The sequence below is a fragment of the Agelaius tricolor genome, unplaced genomic scaffold (genome assembly GCF_023055355.1).
Source record: "Agelaius tricolor isolate 1412-34295 unplaced genomic scaffold, bAgeTri1.0.p SCAF_31, whole genome shotgun sequence".
Taxonomy (NCBI): domain Eukaryota; kingdom Metazoa; phylum Chordata; class Aves; order Passeriformes; family Icteridae; genus Agelaius; species Agelaius tricolor.
This window is the reverse complement of record NW_027269291.1, coordinates 2,965,914-2,985,303: the sequence shown is the minus strand read 5'-3', so window position 1 is coordinate 2,985,303 and position 19,390 is coordinate 2,965,914. Positions and strand designations below refer to the sequence as shown.

The 19,390-nt window shown below is 59.6% G+C and overlaps 1 protein-coding gene across 1 annotated transcript; it reads right to left on the bottom strand.

Annotated features, from left to right (window-relative positions):
• Window positions 1-549: 549 nt before the first annotated feature.
• On the bottom strand, window positions 550-18,554 carry MED24 (mediator complex subunit 24). Its single transcript, XM_071450748.1, has 25 exons — window positions 18,153-18,554; window positions 15,907-15,989; window positions 14,959-14,997; window positions 13,592-13,665; window positions 12,316-12,539; window positions 11,733-11,844; window positions 11,114-11,264; window positions 10,808-10,921; window positions 10,026-10,073; window positions 9,814-9,896; window positions 9,406-9,492; window positions 8,980-9,091; window positions 8,300-8,442; window positions 7,617-7,654; window positions 6,971-7,053; window positions 5,609-5,787; window positions 5,417-5,516; window positions 4,944-5,119; window positions 3,911-4,175; window positions 3,565-3,746; window positions 3,219-3,312; window positions 2,787-2,886; window positions 1,239-1,316; window positions 1,000-1,148; window positions 550-900 (listed from the first exon to the last, which is right to left on the bottom strand). Exons 1-25 carry the CDS (start codon window positions 18,280-18,282, stop codon window positions 784-786), a joined length of 2,961 nt encoding a protein of 986 aa, XP_071306849.1. The 5' UTR covers window positions 18,283-18,554; the 3' UTR covers window positions 550-783.
• Window positions 18,555-19,390: the final 836 nt, after the last annotated feature.

The window sequence follows — 19,390 nt, the reverse complement described above, 5'->3', positions numbered from 1 at the left end:
AGGCCACAGTTACTCACCCACTGCCCGTGCTCAGCACAGACTGAACTCACAGGGAGGAATCACAGTGAGAACTCACACTCATGAGGAGGAATTCCAACAAAAACTCACACTACTCATGGAAAGGAATTCCAACAAAAACTCACACTACTCATGGAAAGGAATTCCAACAAAAACTCACACTACTCATGGAAAGGAATTCCAACCAAAACTCACACTACTCATGGAAAGGAATTCCAACAAAAACTCACACTCATGGAAAGAATTCCAACAAAAACTCACACTACTCATGGAAAGGAATTCCTACAAGACCTCACACTCATGTGGCAGAATTCCCAAGATCCTGCTTGGGGCTGACAGCACAGAAGCATCCCTGCCCCACCCAGTGGGAGCAGCACAGGCAGCCCACCAGCCACTCTCAGGTCCAGGACAGGGTGAAGGAAATTTCCCCTCCTGCCCAGCACAGGGCTTGGCCACTGCCTTCCCATCACCCCCAGGATCGAGGGATTTTGGGGAGTCCCAGAAGCCCAAATGAGATGAGGCAAAAGCTGGTTCTACAAAAGGATTGATTTATAGAATAAAAAAAAAAAATAAAAATTAGGGGGTGTCTCAGTCTCAAAAGTGCCATGAGGCAGAGCAAGAAGATGGCTCCATGTGCTGAGGGAGCAGCCCTCCAGCAGCTGCAGTGACAGTGGCCATCCCAGCCATGCAGAGCAGCAGGGAGAGATCCCTGGGCTCCTCAGGGATCCCCCAGAGCAGGGATCCCCCTGGCTGGAGCAGCCCAGCTCACAGGGCAGCGATGGCCTTGGCGGCGACGCGGCGGCCCAGGGGCAGGCTGAGGTCAGTGATGGCCAGGACAATTTTGGGACTGGACATGGTGGACACCTTCACCAGCTCTGAAACCTGCCCAGGGACAGAGGAGGAGCACAGGTGAGTGTGTCCCACATCCTGTGGGCCCCTGGGGCACTCGCCAAGCAGGGACAGGGGTGTCACTGGACTCACCATGGTGAAGGGCATGAACTGGAGGATGCTCCCACGGCTGCCCTGCTCCAGGCACTCCACACACTCCTCCATGAACCACTGCACAAACTGGGTGTGGGTGCCAGCTGTCTTGGCCCCCAGGATGGAAGAGATGAGCAGAAAGAGGTTTGCTGTGGGGACAGGGAGAGAGCAACAGTCAGGTGACATTTGGGGGGGTCCCAGTGGTCGGATGTGACCCCACGGACCCATCCCCGCCTTACCCAGCACCCGGTTCAGAGGGTCCCTCATGCTGACCGTGTGGAGCTGGGAGGCAGAGAGTGAGCTGCTCATGGAACGATCTGTGGGCAGGAGCAGAGTCAGGAACAGCCTCATGGCCCCCTTGGCTGTGCCACTGTGCCCAGGCTGGCCAGCTCTGGCCACCCGAGGTCACCCAGCTCTGGCCACTCAAGGTCACCAAGCTCAGGGGGAGAGGCTTTGCCATGAGGCAACTGTGGAGCAGAAGAGGTTTAGAACCCCTGTACCTGACAGTCTGTGCCAGTGGGGCACCCCAAAAACACAGCACAGGTGGTTCTGCCCCATCCCTGTCCCCTCTGCCAGCCTACACAGGTTTCCCAGGCAGGTTTCCCACGCTGCTTTTGGGGTGTGACACGTGGTGTCGTGAGTGTCATGATCAGGAGCAGAGGAGAACAGCAGCAACACACACACATTACACATCCTGTGTGCGAGCCAGATGTTCAACAGCTGCACAGCAGCCCTCCCATCTCACTGTCAGGGTGCAATGCAGCTATCAGAGCTGAAGCACGTCCAAATCTAGCAGCAAATCCTGGGACAGACCAGGAGGATTGAGCTGAGCCCAGATGTGAAGCATTGCTGGGCACTTCTGTGGGAAGAACTGGGTCAGGTCTGCTCCAATGGGATGGGAATCCTTTTGGGAAGGATCTTGCTCACATCCCACAGCCCCTGCCTAAATCTGCAGGATCCACCTTGTGCTGCACTGAGGATGCTCACCAGAAAAAGAAAGCCCTCCCACACTTTTCTCATGGAATCACATGAGTTACATAGTGGCTACAGGAAGCAGCATTTCCACATCACTGCAGCAAATAGCCCAAAAAAGTCCTGAATGTCACTGGGAAGAGGTGGGACTGCCTCAGGAGGTAAAAGAAGATAAGTGAAATAAAGGGAAAAGCCCATATTTCAACAGCAATGAAACCAAACTGAAACTGAAGGTCAATGGACGTGTCGAAAACTAATATCTAGAGTAACTTGGGATAAAGGGAGAAATAATGACCTGAGAATGTCCTGACTCACTGCCCAGGAGTGTGGACAATTCATGTGGGAACTGTGACAGCATCCACTGGGCAGGACATGGACCCCCCAGCAAATCCCTGCCGGAGCTGTCGCAACCAGTGACACTGCAGGGACAGGGATGTGACCAGGGGCCTCCTCCGCTCTGCCTCAGCCTTGTTAACAGCACTGGAATGTCAGGATTTGGCCCCAGACACAAGGAATGTCACCTCCAGCTGTGGTCCCATGAGGGGTGGCTGGAGGGACACAAAAATCCCCTGAGCTCCTGTGCTGGTATGAAAGGAAAGGGTAATGTCATCCTTTTAAGTTGTTCTGATCAGAAAAATAAAGCAATCAGCTTTTCCCAAATGCAAAAACTCCAAGATAACTCAAAGAGCACTTGAGAGCTCTGAACCCTCACCCAGTCAGTTTGGGAAGGGAAGGGGTTTTGTGCAAGTACACATTTCACAGCCAAAAGGGACAGGGAGGCAGGGGAGCCATCCCCCCTCCCCTCCTGCACTTACTGGGGCTGGAGAGGATGTTGGAATCCTCCTCGTTGGAGCTCAGCAGCCTCATGAGCTTGGAGGGCTGGGTGTCATCCAGGGGGAACAGGCTGATGTAATCCTGGGGGGACAGGGGGGTCAGCCCCACCAGCCCCTCACCCTGCACAGGGCTGGTCACCCCCCCTGGGCTCTGCACAGCCCCACAGCCCAGGATCTGATCTCTGCTCACCCAGTCTGGGCCGGACACATGCTGAGCAGCTTGTTACAGCCCCTTGCCCAGGAAAGAGAAAGGAGAATCCTGAATTTTAAGGTTGGAAGGCCTCAGAGAACCCAGAAAAGCTGGGCAGGGATTCTGGATTTACCCACCCACTCCTGCCACCCTCACCTTCCCCAGCCACTGCTGCTTTTGGGCACAGAGAGCCCCCAGCCAGCCCCTGCTCCACCCAGACACACCTCAATGTCCTCCCTGTGCCTCTTCTTCTGCCGGGCCGAGGCCTGGACCTTGCTGTGGGAGGAGTAGGAGCTCAGGGCACACCAAACAGAGAGCCTGGAGACAAAGCAGGGACACAGCCAGGTGCTGCCAGCCCACCTGACAATGGGGTGTGGCACACAGCAGCTTCCTCCTCCTCCTCCTCCTCCTCAGGGGGCAGCAGGGAATGGGGACCAGAGTGGGAACTGCTGGCTCTGCCAAAGCCAGGGTGGGATTTGGGTAGCTGGGATCCTCATCCCAGCACAGATCATCCCCCCATCTCCCCAGACAGGCCTTGAGGAAACAGTCTCCATTGCTCTGGGATCTTACTTGGCCAGGGCCTTCCCAGGGGGGTCCATGAGGGTGTGCCACTTGGAGGAGTCTGTCAGCAGGTTGGGCAGGATGTGGCCCAGCAGTGTCAGTGTCAGCTGGTGCATGTCCAGGCAGAAGATGGCATAGAGCAGCTCCACAGCCCTCAGTGTGTGCTCCTTCCTTGTCTCCTTCAGCAGCTCCTGTAGGGTGGAGGGCAGAGGTGGCCCTGCCCCATTCTCCAGTGCCAGAACTGTCCCAGCACCCAGCCCAGGGACACCCAGGACACTGGGAACACAAACTAGACCCACCATTCCTGGCCTGAGCACCCTGCCCAGCACTAGGGCTCCCTCCTGCCCCCTCATACCTTGACCAGGTTGTTGCAGAACCAGTAGACCCCCCCCATGTGCAGCAGGGTGTCGAAGATGTGGATGGAGCGGCTGTCGACCCAGCCCTTCTCCAGCACCTTGGTGAACACGCTGGTCAGAACCTCCTTGATGGGCTTCTTGGGGGGCAGAAGGTTCCAGTAGGGAATGGTGTCCATGCCAGTGGAGGGGAATTTGATCTGTGTGGCCGTTTGCTGCAGGACATCTGCACACATGTGCTCCAGGATGGAGCTCATGATCACCACGCTGGGACAGAGAGATGGGGTCAGGGCACAGGGAAGGGACAGCAGGGCACAGAGAATGGCACAGAACTGGAAAGGGAAAGCAGGGTACAGAGAATGGCATGGCATTGGGGATGGACAGCAGGGCACAGAGAATGGCATGGCATTGGGGAGGGACAGCAGGGCACAGAGAATGGCACAGCATTGGGAAGGGACAGCAGGGTACAGAGAATGGCATGGCATTGGGGATGGACAGCAGGGCACAGAGAATGGCATGGCATTGGGGAGGGACAGCAGGGCACAGAGAATGGCATGGCACTGAGAAGGGACAGCAGGGCACAGAGAATGGCACAGCACTGAGAAGGGACAGCAGGGCACAGAGAATGGCACAGCACTGGGAAGGGACAGCAGGGTACAGAGACAGCACAGCACCAGGAAGGGACAGTAGGGCAGAGAATGGCATGGCACTGGGAAGCAGAAACAGGGAAGATGGCATGGCACCAGGAAGCAAAAACAGGGAAGATGGCATGGCACTGGGAAGCAGAAACAGGGAAGATACCATGGCACTGGGAAGCAGAAACAGGGAAGATACTATGTCAGTGGGAAGAAGAAGAAGGGCAGGAGACACTGGCACTGGAAGGTGGAAACGGGGCAGGAGGCAGCATGGAGCTGGGCAGCAGAAGCAGGGCAGGAGATGGCACAGGATCAGGAAGTGGAGAAGGGGAAGCAGGGCAGGAGCTGTGCCCTGGGACACAGCTGCAGGGCAGGAGCAGGCCCCTGGCCCCGAGCTCACCGCTCGTTGTAGAACTGCAGCGTGTTCTCCCCGTAGAGGGGCGTGGCCAGCTGCCGGATCATCTGCAGGGACTTCTCCCGCTCGTCCAGGCCCAGCATGCGGACATGGGCCACCAGCCAGGCCACTGCACACACTGCCATGCTGCACACCTTCCCCTTGATGTTCTCTGTGATTTTCTAGGAGAGGAGACAAGCACAGCCAGGTGGGTGAGCAGCCATCACCTCCTAGGGCTGTGGGTCCTGACTGCAAGGTCCAAGCCTTTCTCTCCTCCACGGGTGACACTGTCCCTGCCAGTCCCACTGCCACCCACAGGGCACTTTGGAGCAGGAACAAGGGGCTGGAGCCACATCAGCTTCCCACTTCCAAGCTCCAAGGCAGCTGCCAGAGCGATCAGGGCAGGAGAACAGGGTACCCCAGAGCTTCTGGACCCTTGGCCCCTCCTCAGCTCCACTCTGCCCCCTCAGCAGCCCCACCTGGATCGACTCAGTGCTGAGGACTCCATTCTCCCAGGCATTGAGGATCTCCAGTATGGCAGCTGAGATGCTCAGACACACCTCGTGCCACTTCATCTGCCTGTCAGGGAGAGAGATGGGGATTCAGACCCAGCTGTGGGGCTGGGGGCTCCCCCCACACCTGGCAGGGTGAGCACTCGGGTGGGCTCTTACACCAGCTTCATCTCAGAGGAGTTGTTGAGGAGGGCAACCAGGGACTCCACCTTGGTGGAATCTGGGCGGAAGCAGGGGTGGTCGGGGTTGAGGATCTTCCCTTCCTCGGGCATGCAGGTCAGCATCCAGGTCTCAAAGAAGGGCACCTCGCCTGGAGGGTTGGAATCTGACAGGATCACCTGGAAAGGAACCAACACGGGGTCTGCAACCTCATCCCCAGGTGGGAATCCTGCTGGGGACCCCCACCCTGGGGCCTGTCCCCACCCCGGGGTGCTCATGGCCGTGGGAACAGCGCCGCCCTGTGGCCCGGAGGGAGGGACAGACACCGGGCAGGCCCCAGCAGGGCACTGGTCAGGCCCTCTGAGGCACTGGTTTCCCCTCTGTGGGTTGTGGTTTCCCCTAATACCAGGGTGCTCCCCAGCAGAACACAGCCCAGCTCAGAGCAGAGATGCCAGGCCAGCTGTGAGTGTGGCACGGGGTCACAGTGTCCAGCTCAAACAAGTCCCTTGTTCCCCCACCCCACCAAGCCATGCATGGGGTCCCTGGGGTCACACAGCCCAGCTGGGAGGGTCCTGTGGGGGCCATGAGCTGGGAACCCCACACGTCACTTCCTGCCCTCAGCCTGTGTCACCCAGGGGACACTATTTGTGTCCAAAAAAGTTTCACACATCTGTTCAGCAGCAGCTGGGCAGGAAAGCTGCTGGGCTGGGAGGGGGGGATGAGATCTCATTGGACAGCCCTGGGCACATCCATCCCTGCCTGGTGTCCCCTCCCTGCTCCCTGGGCTGGCTGGGCAGGACCCTTCTCTCCCCCTCTCTGCATTCCCGGGGTTTCGGTATCGTTTCACCTCCCAGCACACGCAGATGTCGAAACCTGGAAAATTTTCATGCAACCAAAAGTGGTTTCCTGAGCAGGGCTGGGAGTTCCTCCTTAGACAGGGAGAGCTGACACTGCCTGGCCATGCCAACCAGTGCCAAACTGGAAGGGCAAACTGGGAGCAGGCTGGTGAGCTTCAAGGCCATTGGAAGCAGCATTCCCACTGATCCCACCAATGGAGCACAGCCCAAGTCCTCAGGGAGGTGACAGCCAGTCCTGCTCCATCACCTGGCACCCAGAGAGAGCCCCAGGGACAGATTTCCAGGTGACAGGCACCGGGTGCTGTGCCCTGGGCTATGAAGTGGCTGCAGGGACAGGAGGGACAGTGGGGACAGTGGCAGGCTGGCCACTAGAGGAGGCTGATAGGCTGCAGCAGCGCAGGGGCTGAGCTGGCAGATCTGAGAGCTCCTCTTAGGATCCACCTCATCCTTCCCCTCCCTCACAGGATCCAATTCCATCCTTCATCCCTCCCCAAAGGATCCTTACCTCTGAGCCATAGGTCTGGGCCACATGGCACAGCATGAGGAAGGAGATGTCAAAGAGCAGAGCCCGGACTGGGCCACTCTTGGCTGAGGGAGGAGAAATAAAGACCTTGGGGCTCTCTGGCCTCAGCAGGAGGAGAGAAGCAGAACCCCACAAACAAGGGGGGCAGTTTCTAACTCCTCCCAGAGGATGTTCCAAGTGCCTCCCCCCACCTCATCTGCCTCTGCTTGAGCCCCCAGAGCAGCTCTGGCCTCCCTCTGGGCAGCCCCAGCCCAAGTGGGGCCTCCCTCACCATGGAAGGTCAGAGCACTCTGCAAGTTTCATCACACAGAGTCAGAGTCCTTATCTGGGCTGTGCTGACACATCACCCCTTCCAGGGAGGGAGCCAAGGGGCCCCCAGGCTCCCAAGGGGAGAGGGAGCCCACGGGAACACCCCGGATTTGGGATGGACACACACACGAAGGCAGCGTGTCCCCAAATCCCTGGTGGCACAGAGCCCCTCCCTGCCAGCACCCCCAGCCAGGCCTGGCACAGCTCAGCTGGCTTTGGTGCCACAGCCAGTCCCAGTTTAACCCAGCCAGGCCCCAGAGCACCCCAGCAGGGGGGGCACAGCTCCAATCACCCCACGCACGGACGAACACGCACTCACAGATTTCCCCGGTGATTTGCTTGGTGAATTCATTCAGCCTGGAGGGGCAGAGAGTGGCAGCAAAGCATGAGCAGTCCAACCAGACAATTCCCAGCCCTGACACAAGCAGGGGGCTACCTGGCCTGCAGAACCCCCCCCAAACTCCAGCCCAGCACAGAGGGGCAGGAGATGCAAGGCCCAGCTCTGCAGACACCCTCCAGCACCACAGGGACGTCACCTCCTCCCTGTCTCTGCTCCCTGTGGCCACACAGGTCCAGCCAAGCTGCTCACCCCACACCAAGGGGCTCTCCCCAGAGCCAGCTCTGTGGGTGTTTCAGAGCACAGACCCCCAAACAGACCCCCCAAGCCACCTTGGGGGAGCCCATCACACAGCCCCATGTGTGTGCTGCTGTGTGTGCACTAAGCAGGACACGTGTGTCTGCAGAAGGCAGGGACACACTGCCCTGGATGCAGGGCTCGGCCACAGCCTTCAGTTTTCTGAACACCCCAGACCAGCCTGGCTCCAATTCTCTGTCCTGCTCATGCAAAGATGGGGTGCTGTGGGGTGCAGCATCCCTGAGATCTCAGCCCTCCCCAGTGCTCCACAGGCACATCCAGCCCTGTCTAGAGGGCAGTTTAAGGGGCTGCCTGTTCCCCTGAGCCCCCTGGTCACCAGTCACAGTGCCACCAAGGTGGACACTCACTTGACAAACTTCCGAGCAAAGGATTTCAGCTTCCCAGTGGCTGCTGCTGCTGCCAGCAGCAAGTCCAGGCTCTTCCCAGACAGCATGTGACCCAGGACCCCCAGCAGGCCCTCAGGGGACTTGGAGTGATCTGCATCCATGGTCTACAAGCAAAGAAGCAAGAGGAAATGGAAGTCATGGGGACGTGTGCTACAGAGTAGCAGCAAACTCCAGCTTCAGGGGTACAAAGTTGACCAGCTGCAAGAGCTGTCCCTGACACCTTGAGGAGCAGGGACCTGCTGGATTTGGGAGAGGTGGGATGGAGACCTCTGAGCCCCTGCCACCAGCAGGAAAACATCCCCTGTCACTCAGTAGCAGCGAAACAACCAGAGTGACACAGAGACAGGGGGAGATACAGAGAGCAGCTGAGCAGGACGGGCAGAGCTGGCTGGGCTCAGGCTGCTGGCACTGATGACATGCCACCTGACAGCTCCTCCAGCTTCCTGGGAAGGAGGAGGGGAGCTCCTCATCTCCGCAATGGAGCAGCAAGGCTCCAGTGATTCCTCCAGAGCTCCACCCCAGGGCAGGGAGAAATCTGGCGCGTCCCAAGCACCCTGGCTGCCTGGTTAGACTGATGCTGCTGGCAAAGGGCTCCAGGCCTGAGCCCAGCCAGACCAGCAGGGCTGCAGAAGGGCACTGACCTTCAGGATGTTGGTGACAGTAGGCTCAGCCCTCAGGATGAGCCCAGGGTTTGGCTGGATGTTGGCGTTCTCGGCCGATTTCAGGGACGGAGAGTTTTCCTTGTCTGCAGCCCTGGGGGACCCCAAAGAAGGGCCAGTGTGTAGAATCCATCACCCTGCCTCCCTCTCTCCACCCATGGCACCTTCAAGGGACTCATGGCACCCTCAAGGGACAGCCACTGCCTCAGGCCACCATCAGCTGCCTCTCTGAGGGGACAGACTCTGCCTGTAGCCAACCTGTCCCAAAAGCAGCATCCCGTCCCCCCAGGTCACCATGTCCCAGTCACAGTCCCCAGTGTCAGCACAGCTGTTCCCTCATGCTCCCCCCCCAAATCCAGGTGCTTGAGCCCCCCTTGTGGGGTTCCCCAGACTGTGGGGTGGCTGTACCGTTTGTCGATGAGGTTGTTCATGTTGGCCTCGGAGAGCAGCCCCTGCTTGCTGCACTCCTGCAGGAGCAGGCTCATGCAGTTGCAGCTGGAAGAGAGAGGAGAGCTGGAGCCCCAAGGACAGCATTCCTGTCACCCCAGACAGTGCCACAGGGCAGGGGGATCATGAGCTGCCCTCCTGGCCCTGTCCCACCCCTCCGAGGGTGCTGCAGGGTCCAGGGCAGCTCTGGGTGTCACACACATGACTCAGCTGTCACACCCTCACTGCCTCATGTGGCAGCAGCAGCAGCTCCTCAGGAAGAAGAAATGGGATCAGAAACTAACCCAGCCCTGCCAGGAGCTGCCCCAGCTGCCCACACTGAGGACAGGGTGGCTGTGGCAGCTGTGGCCATGCTGAGCACTCACTCACTTGCAGCGCTGGTCGGCTTTGTCAAGCAGAGGGGTCAACTTCAGCAGGAACTCAAAGGCACAGTTCACATCCTCAGTGAAATCCTGACAAACACAAAGCCAGGCACTCAGCTCACCACAAGCCCACCTCCCCCTGTCCCCACCTGCTCCATCAGGGAAGGTTTTTGGGACAGGGAGCATTTCCCCATGCAGGCCAGGCACCATCAGTCTCACCTTGTCCCCTTGGGGATACTTCTTGAGTTTAACCAGCACCTGGGGCATCTGAAAGACACAGGGCACAGAGTGACATGAGGGCAGACCCCATTCCACTGCTGGGACCCCCCAGCAGCACCAGCCCACACCAACAGAGCTGCACAGTGCTGCTCTCCCAGCCCCAGGAAAGCAGCATTTCTGGAGCAGGGGGACTTTGTGCCCCTGCTCCCCTCTGCAGTGTCCTTCCACCATCACCTGGAGCCACATTTTCCCCATAACCTCTCAGGAAAACTCACTCTGCCAAACAAAATGAGGCTGGGCCAAAAAAGAGGCTCCTGACAACAAAGCTGATGCTCAGAGGGTGACAGGAGGGCTGGAGTGGGCTCAGGTGGGGTGGACCCCAAGGAGCACATTGTGAAGAGTGGGGGCCACCCTGAGGACCACATTGTGAGGAGTGGGACACCCTAAGGGGCACATTTTGGGGTGTGGGGGTAACCCAAGGGGAATTCTGAGTGGGTGAGGAGCACACTGTGGGGTTGGAAGGCATCCCAAGGGACACACAGTGGGGTGACTGGCACACTGTGGGGTGGGGGACACCTCGAGGGGCACACTGTGGGGTGGGGGACACCTCGAGGGGCACACTGTGGGGTGTGGGCACCCCAAGGGACACACTGTGGGGTGTGGGCACCCTAAGGAGCACACTACAAGAAAGAAGGATTGATTGCTCTGGCAAAGCTCAGACCTCAGCAGGAGCAGGGAAAGGACAGCAGCAGGCAGGGATTTGGTGCTGGGCTGGGCCCTACCTTCAGGAAGGTGAAGGCTGTCCACTTGAGCTCCTCTGTGCCCTCAGGACACTCGATGAGGCCCACAAAACAGGCCTTCCAGATCTCCAGCACGAAGAGAGGGGAGGGGATGCGCTGTGGGGCACACACACAAACCCTCCCAGTGCTGGGCTGGCAGCAGAGCACATCCCCCACCACAGCCAAAGCCCTGCTGAGGTGTTGATGGGCTCCTGCTGCTCCCCTGGAGCAGGACCAGCACGGGGAAGGCACATGGCCTGGCCCCACAGCCCCAGGCTGCCTGAGCAGAACACACTGTCACTTCTGTACCTGCATCCTCTTCACCATCATCAGCTGCTCCACCAGGGGCTGGGTCTCTCCTGTGAGGTTCATGGTGCCCTCCAGCAGCACCACGGCGTGCACGGTGGGGAAACCTGTCTTGTTCAGCTGCTCTGAGTGGACTGAGAGCATGGTGGGGATGCTGGGTGGAAGAGGATAGTCCAGGGTCACTGGAGCCCTGCAGGGACAGATTCCTGCTCCTCCTGTCCCACTCCCATTCCCTGGCTAAACCCCTGACCTTTGCTGCCCCGGGGCAGGACACTGGAACACCTGGGAGCTCCATGGCTCAGCCAAGCCCTCGAGCCCTGGGAGCAATTCCAGGGGGATCCAGAGCAGGGACAGCAGCCCTGGTGGGGCCAGAGCAGCTGAGGGATAGTAAAAGGTCTCAGGGTCACCAGAGGAGTAACCCCTGGGTAAGACTCTCCTGCAGCAAGTCACTAGTAGCTCTGTCCTCTCTCCTCTGGGCAGCCCCTCCTGGAGCAGGGAAGGGATGGGGAAGCAGGGAGCCAGTGTGCAGGCAGGCAGGAGCCTCTGAGGAGTTTGGGGGACTCAGAGTGAGGCTCAGACCCATTTCACCCCCTGAGCCCATGGGGCAGCAGCACACAGCCACCTCTTGATGAGGGACACGCAGTCATCAGCCTGGCTCCGCAGCGGGGAGCTGCCAAGGTTGTTCAGGTTCTCTCCCAGCTTGACCAGGGACTGCTCCACGGTGCTCCAGGAGGCTGGGGAGGGAAGGCAGGGATTCAGTGAGGGGACACATGGGGAACCAAGCAGGCCAGCTCCAAGGCTCACAGCAGCCCAGACAGGCTGAAGAGGCTGGGAGTCCCCACTAGTGATGCGAGCCCAACCCAGGGGTCTGTGTGCTCCCAGCAGGTCGCACCCCAAGCCCAGCCTGGCACAGCCTCCTGGCCAGACAGAGATGAAGGCGTGGGGCTGTGCCAGGCTGTGGGAGCACAGCACACCCAGGAACAGCTCCCGCAGCCTTCACATTAATTCTGCTCCTCTTCCAAAGGCAGCACGTAGGGGAGGGGGCAGAGAGTGGCACAGAGCCAGGGAGGAGACGGTTCCAGCAACAGGGCTGGAAGATGGATGGGCTTGGAGCCGCAGGGACAATGCGGCAGGAGCCGGGCAGGGGGAAGGGAGAGGTGCCAATGACATCTCTCCAGGGCCAGCATGCAGGGACAGGGACGTACAGGTCTCCTCCAGCTTGGCAATGTGGATCAGGGCACGGTTCTTGGTGCTGCTGAGCACCTTCTCCAGCCTCTCCAGGCACATCTTCAGCTGGTTCTCTGCCGCCGCCTGCTCCAGCGGATCCTTCACCTTCTCGGCGTAGAAGGTGGCGCAGCGCAGGAGCCAGGTGAGGGCACTCAGCAGCGCCCGGCACAGGCTGATGCACTCCTCAGCCTTGCCATGGCAGCTGGCACAGGAGACAAGTGGGAATATGCTCAGTGTGAGTGTGGAAACTGAGGCACGGACACTGGATAGGCTGGAGAACCCAAAGCCAGGTGCTCCCAGCCCGCTCCTCTGCTGCAGATCTCAATCTGCTCATCCCACCAGAATTCCTGCTGTGCCAGGGGGAAGGAGACACCCCCAGCCCCCACCATGCAGCCTCCTCGCTGGCCTCTCCACTACAGGGAAACTTTCCAAGCTTTTAATCAAATTATCTTGCTAAGGGAGGCTCAGCATTGATCAGCGCGCTGCGAGAGGTGAACGCTTTCCCCTCCTGATGCACAAATCATCGGGGCCAGAAGTTTTGATCAAATTAAGCAGAGGATCAGAGCGGGCAGGAGAGGATTAAGGGCTGGCTCTGCAGTTGGCCAGCGACAGCTCCTTGTCAACATCTGCCACTGATGCATATTCATTGCTGCTGCTTCATTTCATCTCATTGAAGAGCCTTCCTCATCCTCCTTCTCCTCTCACTGTCCCTGCCACACGCTCCTGCCTCCCAGAAGAGGCTGTCAGGGGTTAACAGGAAGATTTCTGAGCTTTCTAAAAAAGTTTTTGTGGCCTGAATTGTCTGGACTCCCCTGGGTCCTGCAACACCAGCGGAAAAGCATAAAGGAAAAAAACAAGGCAGTGCCTAGGGCAGGACCAGACTGGGACATGCAGCTGGGGCCTGGGAAGGTGCAGAGGGAAAGGAAATAGAGACCCTTGGACCATGGGGTCTTACACCCACCCCATCCAGCTGAACTGGGAAAGAAAACCACAGTGAGGTTTATCTCAGAATAGGGGGGGGTTTCTGGCAGATTCCCACAAAGCTGGTGGGGTTTGGATTCCCTCTGCTGTCCCTGTGCTGGCACTCATGAGGCAGCAACTTGGTAAGGGACACAGAGCTGGAGGGGGAACCTGCCTTCCTCTGCCAGGGTGAGTATTCTGGGATCAGACAGGACTCCCAGGCTCTGCTGGTTCCTGGTTCTGCCCGTGGCACAGCCAGGGCAGAGCTGGCAGTGCTGGAACACCACACAGTACCTGAGGCGGTCACAGAACATGTCCATGATCTCCAAGAGCGACTGGACACACAAATCCCGGGAGAAGTCATCGAACTAGAGCGGGGCAACACAGAGAGGCTTCAGATGGGGACTGCTCCGGCAGCTCCACACAAGCTCAAGCCCTTCCTCCAGGGCCGGGCCAGGCTCTGCGGCCACAGGACACTCCCCCTGGCAGCTGCCCAGAAGCCACTTGAATGAGAAGTAGGTCAGGACTGTCTGTCGGCCAGGTCGTGCCCTCCCGGGGTTGTGAGAGGCGGTGGGGCCGCGGCAGCAGGGCCGGGGCTGGGTTTTCTCCGCAGCCTCAGGCCGGGGCTGTGGTGGCCGGACGCCAGCCCCCTGCCCACCCCCGGCTCGGCGGGGCTGGCAGCGCCAACAGCCCGGCCGGCCGCGGGGCTGGGGGCGGGGGGCAGCAGAAGCGCGGCCCCCCCGCCTCCTCCCGGAGCAGATGGGGAGCCCCGCCGGGCCGGAGCTTGCCCGCAGCTCCGCGCTGGGCCCACGCTGCGCTGAAGGAGGAAGGCTCGGCTGTCAAGGTCAGCGCTGTGCCCGCCCCTCCGAACGGGCAGAAACGAGGCACGGGCTAAAAGCAACGAGCCCGAGCCCTTCGGAGCAGAGCTGGGCTGGCTCTGCTCTACTCCCCTCCCCGGATCGGTGCTGGGACCCCTGGAGGGGTCCCCACCTCGCCAGGGCTTCATGGCACAGCTCCAAGCTTAATCTGCAGTCCCCCAAAATTTTCAATGCTGACTGCCAGCAAAATTCTCCTCCCATCCCCATAACAACAACAGAAATCATTCTCCCTGAAGTCATTCCTGCTTTGGTCACCCTGAGTAGGGGGCCTGAGGTGACCCTGACAAGGAGGAGAGTGGGGGGGGTCTGTCATAGCCTGTGAGGAGCATCCCAACACCAGAGGCAGCCATGGAGGGCGCTCAGTGTCCCCATGGAAGCAGCACAGGGACACAGAGCACAGCTGAGTGTGGTGTGTGGCTGTGGCCCAGCTCCTCCATGGCCAGCTCTGATCCCCACAGCGCTGCCAGCACCGCCGGCCACAGCGGGATGTGGTTTCCAGCAGTTGGGATGAGGTTACACACAGGCAGGAGCCTGCCAGGCCCCCCAGGGCAGAGGGACAAGGCACTGACACCCCCAAAACCCCCTGGGACCCACAGCAGCCCATCCCCAGGGGGACACAGAAAGGCTTGGGCGTTAATCTGCGCTGGCTGCCTGCTGCTGACTCAGCCCGGGCCGTCGCTTTCCACTTGACCTATATTTGGTGGGAGTTTGTGGGGAGGGAAAGGGATTTGTGGGGTTGTGGGTGAAGAGTGAACCCTCTGAGAGCACCTGTCAGAGCCCTACCTTGCTGATGGCCATCAGCACTGTGGAATAAGACACCATCTACAAGAGAGAAAGCCAAAACAAGCGCGGTGTCACAGGGGCTCGTTGCTGAGGAACAGCAAGGTCAGGGCACGGCCCCGCTGCCTGTCACCGCAGACGGGGCCAGGGCTGGGGCACTGACCCGGCACAAATCCAAACAGACATTTTTAGGTGATGGCTGATGCGTTTCACACAAACTTTAGGCGATATTAAATGCCAGGATGTGGAATTGTGGAGCACACAGCGAGTGCAGAGCCTCTTGGGGGGCAGAATTGCCACCCTGGGCGATGGCAGAGGCTATTTATGGAAACATCCCTGCCCAGGGCACACACTGAGCCCTCCACTGCCTGCCCCAGCTCAGGAGAGGCTCACATGGGGGATTGGGGTGTCTGCCCAGCCCAGGAGAGGCTCACATGAGGGTTTGGGGTGTCTGCCCCAGCCGAGGAGAGGCTCACATGGGGGTTTGGGGTGTCTGCCCCAGCCCCAGAGAGGCTCACATGGGGGTTTGGGGTGTCTGCCCCAGCCCCAGAGAGGCTCACATGGGGGTTTGGGGTGTCTGCCCAGGCCAGGAGAGGCTCACATGAGGGTTTGGGGTGTCTGCCCAGGCCAGGAGAGGCTCGCATGAGGGTTTGGGGTGCCTGCTCCAGCCCAGGAGAGGCTCACATGGGGGTTTGGGGTGTCTGCCCAGCCCAGGAGAGGCGCACATGGGGATTTGGGGTGTCTGCCCAGCCCAGGAGAGGCTCACATAGGGGTTTGGGGTGTCTGCCCCAGCCCCAGAGAGGCTCACATGGGGGTTTGGGGTGTCTGCCCCGGCCCCAGAGAGGTTCACATGGGGGTTTGGGGTGCTTGCCCACCACCAACACTCCAGTTGCTTTGCCCAACCTCACTGAGGCTGCAAGGTGACCCCCAGCAGCAGCAGCAGGTCCTTACCTGGGAGCTGATGGCATATTTCAGGTAGGACAAGATGAGTGGGTTTGGGGATGGCCCGATCATGGCCTGCTCCAGGAGAGCCTCTGCAAGGAAAGAGGGTCCCAGGTCAGCACATGGGGACACACACACATGCTCTGTTCTCCCCTCATCCCACAGGGAAGCTGGCAAAGTCCAACTGTACCAACCACAGAGACTCCAAACCAGCTTTCTCCTAAATTCACTGAATCCCACAACTTTCTAATCCCTGAATAATTCAGGCAGAGCTCGCAGCCTCCTGCTCCAGCCCCGAAACTGCTGCTGCTGCTCTCCACATTCTCCTCCCTCCCACTTCTTGCCAGGAGGCTCCTGCAGCCTCCACTGAGTGTCTTTTAGCCAGGCACCTGGGGCTGAGCTTGGGGCCACCAGTCCCCTGCACTGGGCGCAGCCCTGCCCGTCTGGCCCTTGGTGGCCCGAGGGGCTCTGCCCGTCCCATCTGCTCAGCCAAGCCTTTAATTGCCCATTTGAGCCATGGCAGAGTGCAGGAAGCACCTCCCTGAGCAGGCCCCGGGCTGCAGAGCAGCCTGCAAGTAGGTCAGAGCACCCAGATGTAAAAGGGGGAGCAGCAGCCGGGTGGGAAGCTGTCACCCCAAAGCCGAGGAGGAGGAGGCACCACCGGATCCTGAGTGCAGGAGACTCCCTGGGTGTCACTCCAAGGCTGAATCTCGGGCCAAGAGGCTCTGGGATGAGGACAGAAGGCTGGTGGCAGCCATCCCCTCCCCAGCCCATCCCAGAGTGTCACCATGAGCCAGCCACATGCTGCTCCCTGCTGCAGACGTGTCAGCAGCGATCTGCCAGGGCCTGCCGTGATCCTGGCAGCTCGTGCCAGCTCTCCCTCCTTTGTACTTCCAAGCTGAGCTTGGGAAAGGACAGCTCTGGGGGCTGTGGTGAGGAAGGGAGCTGCTGTTCCAGCCATCAGGACCTCGGGAATGGGCTCTCCCTGGGTGCAAACAATGCTCAGAGTCAGGGCCAGCATCCTGCTTGTGTGGCTCCCAATAGGAAAAGGGGACACAGCTCCTTCTCCTCCTGGCACAGGAGCTGCCCCAAAGAAACCACTGAGCCCTGGCTAAATGTGGGCCAGGAGAAACCCATTCCTGCAGAAATAATAGGGAATTATCCTCTCTGTGGCTGTTTTTGGGGATACACAGATGAGGCCAAGCCAAGCACCCCGCAGGCCTCGCTGCTAGAGGAGCAGGAGCCGGTGCCACCAGGGTGGCAACAGACACCTGGGAGCCCTGGGGACCAGCTGGGCAGCAGCAGGGCTGGCCCTCGAGCCAACCACCCCCACCCCCAGCAAATCCCTCTCCCCACAGCCACAGCTCCATTTGGCCCCTCCAGCCACACCTCGGAGATGACAAACCCAGCAGGGGCAGCTCAGCAGCGGGGACGGGGTGTGACAAAAAACAGGCACTGACAGAAAACCCAATGGGAGGATGGGGAGAAGGGGAAAACATGCACAGGGGAAAGATCCCCACACTCAGAGGAGTGAGAGGTGCTGCCTGTGTGGGGCTGGTTCCTTTAAACCCCCTGGAGCAGCAGCTCTGTTTATTTATCCCGGGACTTGCTGCACAGGGAAAATCCCAGCACCAAGTTTCTATAATTAGCAGGAGAGCCTGGCAAATCTTTAAACCAGTCCTAGCTTTTGGCAGGATTTCTGTGAAATGCCCTTGAATTGGGCTGGGAAGCAGCCTTGGGAGCAGCACCTGGCTCCTGTGCAGTGCTAGAATCAGGAAATCAGGGAATCATTAAGGCTGGAAAGACCTCCAGGAGCATCTCACCATAACCCAAATCCCCTGGAGCCACACCCACATGGTAACTCCACCACAGCCTGTTCCTATGCCTAACCGCCCTTTCAATGAAGAAATTTCTCCTCATTTCCAACTTAATTCTCTCCTGGCTCAACTCGAAGCTGCTTCTCTTGTCCCAAAAGCTACGCTGTGCTGACTCCTGAGCCCTCCCATGGGGAAAAAGGAGGGAATGACCCCAAAACGGAGCCAGTTTTCAGGACAGTTGGGAATGGGCTGACATGGTTGGGAATGGGAATTTGTGGGAAGGAAAGGGGGGGGCGGGGGGAGCAAAATGCAACAGGCACCCCATAATACCCCAAAGGTGGGGAACACTGGGGGAAACACCCAAATACACGCGTGGGGACCCCCAAAACAGCCCAGTGTGCCCAGTAAGGAGGGAGAACCCCTCGCCTCCCCCCAGACCTGCCAAGTTGAGGATGTCCCAGGTGGCTCCGCGGGGGAAGAACCGCTTCATGTTTATGGCCCATTGATAGTCGCTCCAGCGCTCCTTCCAGGCCTGCAGGATGGCCTGCTTCAGGTTCACCACCTTCATGGTCACCCTGCGGACGGACAGCTCAAGGCGAGGGCGACGGGGCCCTGACCCCAGAACGGGCCGGCGAGCGAAGGGAAGCGGCCCAGTGGTTTCGGAGGGCTGCAGCTGGGGGTCTGCCCGCTCCCCGGGCCTGGAGGAGCTCGGAGCCGCCCCGGAACCCCCCGGAACCCCCGAGGTTCGGTGCCTGCGGGTCCCACCGCCCCTCACCGCGGCCCGGCGCCGCCCTCAGCGCCTGGGCACCGCCATTGCAGCACCTGCCAACAAACCGCACGCTGATTGGACGGCGGGGCAGGGCGGGCGCGAGGGGTGATGGGAGTTGTAGTTCGGACGGGCTAGGCCGGGCGGGGGCGGGAGTGAGTGTGCAAAGGGTGGGTGGGAACGGGGGGCGAGTGTGCAAACAGCGGGGTGAGAGTGCAAACAACGTGTGGGTGAGCAAACGGGGGAGAGCGGGCTGACGCGGGATATGTGTGTGTGTGTTGAAACGTGGGGCTGAGTGTGGAGATAGGACTTGAACTATGAAAACACCGGGCGTGAGCGTGCAAATAGGGTATGTGTGCAAACACGGGGTGAAAATGGGTTGCAAACACGGGGGTGTGCAAACAGGGGCGGTGTGCAACTAGCAGGGGTGTGGAAAGGTGGGGGGTACAAACATGGGGGGAAGGTGCAAATATGGTGCATATGTGAAAAGGAGGAGTCATGCAAAGGGTGAGTGCAAGAACAGGGGATGTACAAACAGGGGGTGAGTGTAAAAACAAGGGATGTGCAAACATGGTGCAGAGGGGTGAGTGTGCAAAGGCTCTAGGGTGGCAGCACAGGTCTCCCAGCACGTCTGTGTGTGTGTGTGCAGGTGTGCAAATGTGTGCACGCACACAGGCAGGTGAATTCACACGTGTGGATGCACAGGACTCTGTGTGTGTGTGCATGAGTGTGTTCTTGCACACGTGTGCAGACACCAGCACCCCCGGGCAGGTGTTGCACGCACAGGGCCCAGTGCAGGGGTGGGCACACGCGGGTGTGCATGGCCGTGTGCTGCAGACACGTGTGTGCACACACGTGGCACAGCCATGGGCCCGGGCTGCCCCCCACCCCCTTCCTGCAGCACCAGCAG